Below are 11,766 nucleotides of genomic sequence, written 5' to 3'. Positions count from 1 at the left end.
CTCGGTCAATCGACGGCCAGAAAAAAATCCAGACTCGCGCTCAGTAGATCCGTGACCCCGACGCGTTCATGAGAGCGATTCCCACCAAAAACTCCTCACTCTTTGCTCAACGTGGTTTTCGCGCTTCAGATTCTTCCTTTTAACCGGTAGCCGGCCTGAAGATGGGCGACGTTTCGAGTTTTTTGCAGTCGATGGTTCGCCTGTGCTCTCTTGGTGCGGATCGGTTTTTTTTCGAGGGGGGTCGTTGGTGATGAGCTGCAGACATGACGATGTGGCAAAGTGGGATGGGGGGGCATGGGGGGAAGAACAATGCGTGGATGAAGCTCATGGGCATCGTCCACAAGGAACGGCGCCACCATGACTCAGGACCCGGGTCCGCTGACAGGACCCTCAGCCAGTAAGTCACAGTTTTTGTTTCAAGAATATTTAGCAAAAATTGTTGCTTATATTTTCAAAAACCAATTTTTCTGTGAATAGTAATAACGTTCCTCAAATGCAGGAGTAACCTTCAAATATAGAAGTGTGGTGTTCCTCAGGGCACGGTTAAAGGACCTATCCTTTTTTTGATTCATATCAATGATTTACTAAATACAAATCTTGATGGTAATCTTTATTGATATGCAGATCACACTGTATATGTAGTGGACTGGGATGAGACCATATCCGAGGCTGAAGTTGGCATGTCAATTTTGAAACATAACTTGAGTTATGATTTGATATCACAAAAACGAAATTGATGACATTTTCATAAAATGAGAAATATCAGCCAAAATTTGATGAAAATGAAAATTCATAATTCGACATGATTACAGAAATATTTTCAAAAATGCAATTGCTTCCTTAAATTGAATAGAACCAAGATTGTTGCTTGAAGTGGAAAAACATTCATTTGAATTAACAAAAAAAGTAAGAAAACGTCTTTATATGTTCAGACTTCTGAGAAATACCTCTCGAGTGAAAACTTCATTTGTGTTTTTTCATGCATTATATTCTAACATTATGAACTATGTAATCATAGCTTGGGATGGTGCATATGAAAATTCATTAAAATTTGTGAAGTCTGTTCATAAGTATGCAATAAAAATAATTTTCAAAAACCTTTCAGATTTTCATCAAAAGTTGTATTCAGGAAAATATTTTATTTCAACTCTCAAACGAAAATTCTACTAAATCAGTAACATTTATACAGTGTGTAACAATGAAAACTTAACAGAGCCGTTTTTGAATATAAAAAGTAATATTTAAAAAAAGCTCGGACACGTCGATTTTTAATTAAAGGGGGACACCTTTCAGACTAATCAGATTTTTTGTAGTACGCACCTCCTCGGAGGTGTGCGATCCTTATTTAGATAGGGAAAGTAGGTCGAGAGGCACCTTGTTCTAAAGGTCTTTCGAATACCTTTACCTCTCTGTTAAAAGAAAATTTTTGTAACGATTAGTTTTCGAGATAATTTGAAGATTTAAAAGTATTTTTATTGAGTTCAACTCTTTAAAAAATAAATCAAATTGTTTTTGAGGTACAATTTACGTTCAGAACTTTCATAAAAAAAATGTTTGCTTTTTATGACAACCTGCTGATACGTGCCCATTTGATTTCGTAAAAAAGTAAGAATTAATTTGTTTATTACGAGGAGATTTTTTCGGGAAATGGGGTTGGTTACCACCCTTACATTTTAGGTAAACTGAGTGGCACCTCCTTATGAAGGTTGCCTTTTGACGTGGATATTTTATGCTTCTGATATAAAAGTGAATCATACTAAAAACTTACCTACACAACGAATACAACCTGCTGATTTCCTTGAATGCTGATGACAGAAAAGTTCAAAAAACTGTTTTACGGTTAATCAATCCCAATAACAAAAAAAGTTACACCTAATAAGGGTAACTCACATGGGAAATTTAGAGTAAATGTTCAAAATGTGCGCCATTTTGCTCCATGCAACAATAAAGATTTTGTTCGAATTTTGCTCTTACATTATTCAACATCTCAGGAGGTATAGCTCGCCATTCATCGATGATTCTACGACCTAATTCATCCAAATTGGCTGGCTGTGTAGCATAAATTTTAGACTTCAAATATCCCCACAAAAAGTAGTCCAGTTGTGTTAAATCTGGTGATCGTGCTGGCCATTCAATTGGACCTCTTCTGCCAATCCATTGTCCTTCAAAATGAATATTCAAAAAATTTCGAACCTGCTGGGCATAATGGGGTGTTGCAACGTTTTGTTGGAAATGGATAAATTCATCTTGACATCTTGGATCCTGTTCGATTATTTCAACTATACGAGGATTGCCTCTTCAAGAAGTTGTAAATAAGAATAACCAGTTAAATTTTCATCAATGAAAAATGGACCTATAATATGATTGCCTAATATTCCGGCCCAGTTATTCAACTTTTGGGGATGCTTGGTATGTATTTCTGCGTATTGTCTTGGGTTTTCATCCGACCAATAACGGCAATTGTGACGGTTCACGCAACCATTTGAATAAAATGAGCTTTCGTCCGAAAAACAGATGTTATAAAGCAGCTCGGGATTTTGCATTAATCTCTCACTTATGCCCCCACAAAACTCCTGTCTTCGGTCAAAATCATCCTCATTGAGTTCATGAACAAGTTTAATTTTGTAAGGATGGAATTTGTGGTTTTTAAGGATTCTCCATGCGCTCATATGGCTTATTCCGGTCATTGCTGATAAACCTCTGGTACTTAACCTAGGATTGACTATGACTTGACCAATCACTTCAATCGCATTATCGTCATTCACTACCCTTCTCTGAACATTTCTTTCCTTATTAAAAACCGAACCTGTCTCCCTGAATTTTGTGACCAAATCCAGAACGTGATTTCTGTTTAGGTGTTTACTAGGGTTTTGCTCGTTAAATAAAATTAATGTTCTATCAGCATTTTGGTCGTTGCCAAAAAATAAAGCAATAACTGAAACCCTCTCAGCAGTAGTGTAAGGCATTTTTAAACAAATAACAATACACGACTCGTTTAAACAAAACAATCGAACGATGTAGTAATGAAAACTGGAAGGAGAAGAGTGGGTGTTGATTTTAAAAAAGGGATTTAATTTAACAAAAAACTGATAAAAAGAACTGCTCGAAAATTTTTTTATTTAGGCATACAAGTTACCGAGTGGTCTGTCTAATGTATTATCAACATGACAATTTTAACTTCAAGTTATCTTGAAAACTAATCGTTTACAAAAATTTTCTTTTAACCCAGTTGTAAAGACCTTCGAAACAAGGTGCCACTCGACCTACTTTCCCTATCTAAATAAGTCTCGTCGGAGACGCACCCCTCCGAGGGGGTGCGTACTACAAAAAATCTGATTAGTCTGAAAGGTGTCCCCCTTTAATTAGAAATCGACGTGTTCGAGCTTTTTTAAAAATCCCACTTTTTATATTCTAAAACGGCTCTGTTAAGTTTTCGTTGTTACACACTGTATAAAAACTATTCTGCAAGTTCTGACATAAATGAACATCAGTATCTCACAAGATCGAAGACCAATGAATGCTTTCAAATTGCTAAGTGTACTCCACATTCAATGCAACAATACTCAATATGTATTGCTTGTAAAATTTATGATATAATTCCACAAGAAATTAAAAAGTTGAGATCAACAACATTTAAACATTACACAATTGGCTGATAGAAATCGCTGGAAAAAACTGAAAATGTGCTCATATTAAAATATTCAGTTTGAGACATAATTCATTTCACTTTTATTTATAATAAAATACTATTGTTGATACATTTCTTTATTTCCATTTATGTTTTTATGAACAATATTCTATCAACAGTTGACTTATTCTAACCCAGTCTGATGGAACTTAATCTAATCCATTCTTAATCAAATCCAGTCGAACACACTTGACAGACTATGTTAATATATTATGCATGTACTAACAATTTGTTTAATATTTATAGACATTCATTTGATATTGTACATTTGTTAATAAATTTGAATTAGAATTTGAATTTTTCCTCAAAGGGAATTGTTCATCCTGTACCTTAGTATTCCAATTCGCTATCAAATGTAAATCAGAAAATGAAAGCTATGATTTGAAAAAATATAATGTGGGCCAAACAAGCAGCTATCTTCAAGGCTAGACTGTAGGAACATGAATGGGCAATTGAAAGCTATTGCTGCGAATTCCACGACTTCATCATCTGGATGTTCAATCTCATGTTTCTGAAGTATACAAGGTGTTTCTCAATGATATGCGAATACTGAAATGTGTGTATGTACATTAAAAAAATGAAAGATTGCTATGGTTCAAAAATGTTCTGTAACGAAAATACGAAGTGTTGAAGTTTCAAAAGAAAAATGAAAATTATTCAATATTCCCGAAACCATTCCGGATATTTCAATGATGTTTGGTGAAAATTTATATTCTTCAACAGTGGCGTACGGAAATTGACTTCGATATTTTTGAGAAAAAAATGATACGCCTATGGATTTTTTCAAACAAAGTTCATTTTTGCCCTTTTTGTTCAATTCGGGATAAAGAAAGCCTTCTTAAAATTTTTCCTGCAATACGTTCCTGAATAGAAAATAAAAACCCTGGTATTGCTCGGGAAATTATTGAAATATATTGTTTTAATAAATTCGATCATACTTCCTTCGTTTTTTGATACAAAAAGAACTCTCCAATTCCACAGTGACATGCCTTCGCTATCAACTTTGATATTTTCTATCGTTACGTTAATAACTTGTACTTGTTCTCGAACTTATTTTTTTGTGACATGCCGTTTCTTAGTAACATTTTTGAAACCTTGCAAAAAATCAGGCGTTACTTTCCAGAGACTTCCAAAGGTAACACACCTTTTTCAACTTACTTCAACTGTTTACTCGAATCGTTTGATTGGCCGGAGGGGCTAAAGAATAGCCACCAAGGTCTCCAGACCTCAATATCTTAGATTTATATTTGTGGTGACATCTCAAGACGCTAGTGTACATAAGTTCCATTGATTCTGAAGATTAATTGAGAGAAAGACTATTTGTAGGATCTGATAGAATGAAAAATAGGCCTGGGATTTGTATGATTTTAACTATAGAGGGATTCAAATAACCGCGACTGTATTAATTAATACAGTTGATTGTATGATTTCAACTATAAAGGGTTTTACAAAAACCTTGACACAATAGCTTCATCAAGCGTAGACTGTTTACGCTCGAGGAAGCTATCGTATACCGAAGCACATATCACGGTTAAAAAATCATACAATAAACTGTATGTATTGTGTGTACAATAAATTGTATTAATTACTACAATTCATTGTATGAGTTTAACTATAGGGGGATTTACAAAACTGCGACTGTATTAATTAATACAGATAATTGTATAATTTTAACTATGAAGGATTTTACAAAAACCGCAACACAATAGCTTCCTCAAGCGTAGACTGTTTACGCTCGACAAAGCAATCGTATACCGAAGCACGTATTGCGGTTAGAAAATAATACATACAATAAACTGTAATAATCAATACAATTTATTGTACACACAATACATACAATAAGCTGTATTAATTAATACAATTTATTGTATGAGTTTAACTTCAGGGGGATTAACAAAACCACGACTGTATTAATTAATATAGTTAATTGTATGATTTTAACTATAAGGGGTTTTACAAAACTACGACTGTATTAATTAATACAGTTGAATATATGATTTTAACTATAAAGGGTTTTACAAAAACCGCGACACAATAGCTTTCTCAAGCGTAGACTGTGTACGGTCAAGGAAGCTATTGTATAGCGAATCACGTGTCGCGGGTAAAAAATCATATCTGTAAAAATTAATACAATTTATTGTATGATTTTAACTATGGAGGGTTTTACAAAATCACGACTGTATCAATTGATACAATTGAATATATGATTTTAACTATAAAAGGTTTTAAAAAAACCGCGACACAATAGCTTTCTCATGCGTAGACTGTTTACGCTTAAGGAAGCTATTGTATAGCTAATCACGTGTCGCGGGTAAAGAATCATATAATAGTCTGTAAGAATTAATACAATTCATTGTATGATTTTAACTATAAAGGGTTTCACAAAACCACGACTGTATTGAATAATACAGTTAAATATATGATTTTAACTATGAAGGGTTTTACAAAAACCGCGACACAATAGCTTTCTCAAGCGTAGACTGTTTACGCTTAAGGAAGATATTGTATAGCAAAGCACCTGTTGCGGGTGAAAAATCATGCAATAATCTGTAATAATTATAACAATTCATTTTATGATTTTAACTAGAAAGGGTTTTACAAAACCGCGACTGTATTAATTGATACAGTTTATTGTATGATTTAAACTATAAGGGGTTTCACATAAACCGCGACACAATAGCTTCCTCAAGCGAAGACTTTTTACGCTCGAGGAAGCTACTGTATAGCGAAGCACGTGTCGCGGTTTTTGTAAAACTTCTTATAGTGAAAATCATACAATACACTGTATTAATTATTGCAGTTTATTGTATGATTTTAACTATAAAGGGTTTTACAAAACCACGACTGTATTAATTAATCAAAATAAAAATGGATGTTTGTTGGTTGGTTGGTTGGTAAGTGATAAACTTCTACATCGCTCAGCCGATCGTGATGAAACTTGACACGTATAAGTAATTTTTTCATAGAGAAGGTTCTTAGGCTATCAATTTTTCTGTAACTCGCCACTAGATGGCGCTGTAGAACAATTTTTTGAAAGCACTGTTCTATAACGCTGCGCACGCCTGAGTTCGTTGATTCTGATTCTGTCAAAATATTGGAACAGCAGCGATATAGAAACATAGTACTAGTACAGTATATAGTATGATTTGGTAAATTTTCGTTTTGAAGGCACCCGGTGATTTTGAAAAAATTTTTGAGTGTACTTACGTATTTTGATGCGTAGATTAGGAATTCGAAAGGAAAAAGCGGCGCTCTACCTTATTTACAAAGTTACGGCCCTTCAAAGTTCAGAAAAGGGCAACTTTTCAGCCTTCTTTTTCACAAAATAAACTATTTAAAAACACAAGCATTTATTCACAAGGTCACCTTATTCCTCTTTCTTTGATACTTTTCACTTCAATAATCAACATTTTTCCAATAAAAATGTTAAAAAATGTACGGAGCTGCTTTTTGGTTACATATCTCTGTATTTTACTTTTTTAAGGTTAATGGCATGGTTGGTACAACTGATGCAGTCCATATTGCTGAAGTAATTCAAATGTTTTTCTCCTTCATTCTTCAGATCGTAAATTGGTTTTTGGTAGTGTATTACGAATTTGAAATAGTAGGCGGCGGCAAATACCAATCGCTTTTTTCCGAGATGTCACTAGTAACTTCAGTTTTTACTAGTTACCAACTAGTAACTAGTAAAAATAGAAGAATGTCACCAGGAGAAGCATTTGTTTTTAAATTAGGTATAATTAGTTATAGCGAAGCACGTGTCGCAGTTTTTGTAAAACCCCTTATAGTGAAAATCATACCATGAACTGTATTGATTAGTTTTTGATTCTGATTGAGTTAATGAAGAATATGATAAAAAAATCATCTTCATGATGTTTCCATATGGTGAGAGATAATCTCACGCAAAAAGCCAGTCAAATTCCTTCAATCGCCGTCATCGAGGAACGTGCAGACGTCTTTCAACAACCTTCTTTGTCTTGTAAACATTCATCTGGTGAGTGACACCTACGAATGCAAATACCTTCGGTTCAAAAGTGACGTTTGAGAATTCCAATCTTTCTCGTTTCAGACAACGAACGATGCGGACTAACAGAAATCGAATTTATTTCCGAACATTGAATTTCAAATCGTTCTATTCAGTAGAACAGGTGGAAATACGATTTGAATTTGTCCTATTCAGTGAAACGCATGCATTTTCTTTCAATTTCCACTTTGCGATGAACTGAGACTCTGCGGTGATTATAGCGAAGTTGTTGTATACCTCTGCGGTACGTTCATAGTCAGGATTTCGTTAATGCATTTGGAAATTACTCCAGCGATGTATCTTTGCCATGACACATTCATATGCCGTATTCATTGAATTCAACCATTTTTATTTCAATTCGCACCAAGCAGTTTTTATCAGCAGATGAAAAACTTTTTTTCTGAATGATTCGATCGTAACTTGAAGACAGAGAGACAGAAAAAGAGAGAGAGAGAAAACAGAGAGAGAGAGAGTATGTGTTTATTATCCAAGATCCACGACCTCATTGACGAACCCTGGTAAAAGGGAAACATGTAAATAACTACATTCAGATAAATATAAAATTACATAAGTACATGAAAACAATGCATATATAAACTAGAAACTTTACTATAAACACATTTTTCCAATAGCTAACTTCTGTATTATATTGGTACAACAATTCACTATCAATTCGTCCAGTAGTTTTCATTCTTGTAACATAATTCATCATAGATTGCCTGTGTAGCGAAAAGAAAAACCAGGGGAGGAGGGAATCCAAATTTTCCCAACTCCACCAGCAAAATTTTCCAACTTTCGAAGAAATGAAAGCCGAGGGATTAGTTACTACTATAATATATCAATTTTCTTACTTAGCTATCCAAATATTGGCTGAATGCTTATGCCTGTTAGGGTTTGCACAAACAAAAATAAATTTTGGTGATTATAAAAATAATAATGGGAATTATTCTACTTTGGACCAAGGTCCTTGGTCTTACACCTCATCCACCATGTATAGGAATATTCAATACAAATGAAAGGAAACAACACTTGAATAATATTAACGAAAAGTTGTGAATTTTGTAAAATTGTCACTTCAAAATCTGTGGAGTATTCAGGACTGTTTCCTTACTTGGGAGAAATTAAACTTTTTTGAAGATTTCAAACAACTTTTCTTATTACTTCTCCTTTTATTTTCTCCCATTTTTATTTTTAAAATGAATTCTTATTCATTTTTTTACTATTATTTTTTTCTATCTTCATGGTCCAAAATTTCTCAACTTTTTCCAAAGTCAAAAAAGCAGGGGGGGAGGCTCCCCCCATCCCCCTCATCACCCCTCATGGCGACGGCCCTGGTGGTATCAAATAGACGGCAACAGTAACAGTACACAGATACAAGTACAGCTAGACAAGCCACATACTTTTCTAAACTATATAAGTTTGAGAATGTCCATATAGGACGAAACTTCAGTAACGTTAGTTACAAATAAAAGTGGTAAAAAACATTGAAATTTTCATTTCTCTTTTCATTATGATCTCCTACCACGTAGTAACGGCTACATCCATCAATTCATTGTACACAGATTTCTTTGCCGTGGAATAAAGGAGCCATTTTCTGTCTCACCATTAATAATAATAATAATACCGTCTTTATTATCTTCTAATACATTCAAATCAAATAATCATGTACAGTTCATTTATTATAAGAAGACAAAATGCGAAGTTCAATTTACATGATGACAAGTCATCATTCAATTGCTCTTCCACTTAACCTCAAAAATGTCGCCTAGTACGCAAAGGAATAAACAAAAAGAATTTTTAAATATCTTAAAATATTATGACTATTCATAGATTTGTAATAGGTAGGTAGCTATTGGGTCATTAATAGTTTGAAGATAATAAGAATCGTTTGAAATTGATAATGAAATGATTGAAGTCATCTCGTTTCATGGGCTCGGGAATGTCATTATAAATTGCACAGATCTAGTAGCTGAAACTCCTTCTGAAGAACTCTGTTCGGAAGGTTGGCGGAGTTAGTCGGACTTTATACCTTACATTAATATTATGCACATCAGTTCTAAAAGTGATTTTCTGGTGTAAGTAAGACGGCACTTTAGTATTAATTATTTTGTGAAACAAAGTTGCAGCATGTAACACTCTCCTGTCGTTCATATTTAACCAGCCGGTATCCTTCAGTTTATGTGATATTCTTTCTCTTCTTCTTATACCAAACACACAACACAACAAAAAAATATTTTTTGAATGTTTCCTACACTAAATAAGTCAATTTCTACTAATTTTGGGGTGATAAAAACGAAAATAACAATGAAAAATTTTTATTAGCTCTGGTTTTTGAGATACACAGTACTTAATCTTAAAGAGTAGTTATACTATACGTGAAATGTGAAAGTACATAAAACAATATTGTTATGTTTCTTTTAGAATATTTTAAGTACAAAATTAATGAAAAAAACATTATTCTTAGTGTTTTGACAAATAAAAGAAGTTTGTACCACCAAATTTCAATTAAGTCCATCCGATTCATTGTAAGATCGCTGTCGTATAGCTTGTCTTTTATAAAACACTTCTGGAGCATCCCTACACACAGACCAGCAGTAGTCTGCAAGCATTGCTTCATTCCAACGGCCCTGATATCTCTGTTCATTAAGGCAATGTCTTGATGGAATCTTTCTCCATGTTCGTCACTCACAGCTCCACAGTTTTGTGGGAAGAAATTGAGATGAGAGTGAAGAAAATGAATTTTTAAGGACATGTTGCATCCAAGTTGGTGGTAAGCTTGAAGAAGCTCTTTAACCAATGCTGTGAAGTTATCATCTCTTTTGTTACCTAAAAACCCATGTACAACCCCCTTAAAGGCTTCCCAGGCTCTTTTTTCATTTCCTGTTAAAATCATGTCAAAAGCAGGATCATTTACGATTTCACGGATTTGAGGCCCAATAAAGATGCCTTCCTTGACTTCAGCATCACTCAACCTGGGAAACTTTGCTCTCAAGTACTTAAAAGCTTGTCCTTCCTGGTCCATGGCCTTCACAAAGTTTTTCATTAGTCCCAACTTAATATGTAATGGGGGAAGGAGAACATCCTTAGGATCTACAAGAGGCTCGTAAACTACATTTTTCTCATTAGGGTTTAGGTCTCGTGTAGGCCAGTTCATTTTTTTATAGTGAGATTTTCTATCCCGACTGTCCCACAGACACAAAAAACAACAGTACTTGGTGAACCCTAATTGCATTCCTAGGAGTATAGCAATGACTTTCAGATCACCACAGATGTGCCACTTGTGTTGTTCATATTTGATTGATTGGAGAAGTGTTTTCATATTTATATACGTTTCCTTCATGTGAACTACATGACCTATAGGAATAGAGGGTAGCTGAATTTCACTAGTTCGGACTTCCATTGTCTATTATATAAAATGATTTGAAATCCCTGAAACAAGTAAAAAAGAATAATTAAAAGAGAATAGTTGAAAATAACAATTATATTAAGCAACAATAAACCTGAAATGAAATGATAGTAAAATAACCTACAAGTAAAAATATAATAATTGAATAAATAAAAATTAAAGGAATGCAAAAAGAAAATAATAAAAATAAAAAGTGTAGAGATTCCAAGTCACGTTAGTTCACGACGTTTCGATTGTTGGTATCTACAATCGTCTTCGGGTGATGACTGGACTGATTCCTCCGAGAGATGACTATTTTATAGGTCGTTGAAATACTTTCACTTTCTCTACTTTCCATTTTCCGCTTCACTGATTCCGTGAGAGATGACCGATTTGGCGGGAGTTGGTCATTTCTCGTTTGATGATGGGTTTCCATATGTTTCGTATATCTACGCTGGCCTGGCTGAATACGTTGTTGGACAACATGTATGCGGCTTCCTTAAATTTTCTCCTGAACCAATGTTCCTCTCTGTGCAAGATCTCAGCTTGGGACCACTCGATGTTGTGTTGATGGGTCCAAACATGGTCTGCTATTCCTGATTTGCTGGTTTCTCCTCGCTGTGTGTGTTTCTTGTGCTCGGCAATGCGAATATTCAATGGCCTCTCCTG

The 11,766-nt window shown here is 34.3% G+C and overlaps 1 protein-coding gene across 1 annotated transcript in view; it reads left to right on the top strand.

The window, feature by feature from the left end:
• The first annotated feature begins 248 nt into the window (after positions 1–248).
• LOC111503307 (potassium voltage-gated channel protein Shaker) overlaps positions 249–11,766 on the top strand; it is a 244,269-nt gene continuing 232,751 nt past the window's right edge. The window contains 1 exon segment of the mRNA XM_074181543.1: positions 249–397. Within this exon segment, the coding sequence (XP_074037644.1) occupies positions 264–397 (134 nt within the window). The 5' untranslated portion in view covers positions 249–263.

This window comes from Leptinotarsa decemlineata, unplaced genomic scaffold (assembly GCF_025532065.1).
Source record: "Leptinotarsa decemlineata unplaced genomic scaffold, Ldec_3_MD MMD2_P_RNA_scaffold_2, whole genome shotgun sequence".
Lineage (NCBI taxonomy): Eukaryota > Metazoa > Arthropoda > Insecta > Coleoptera > Chrysomelidae > Leptinotarsa > Leptinotarsa decemlineata.
This window is presented reverse-complemented; position numbering and strand designations above follow the sequence as displayed.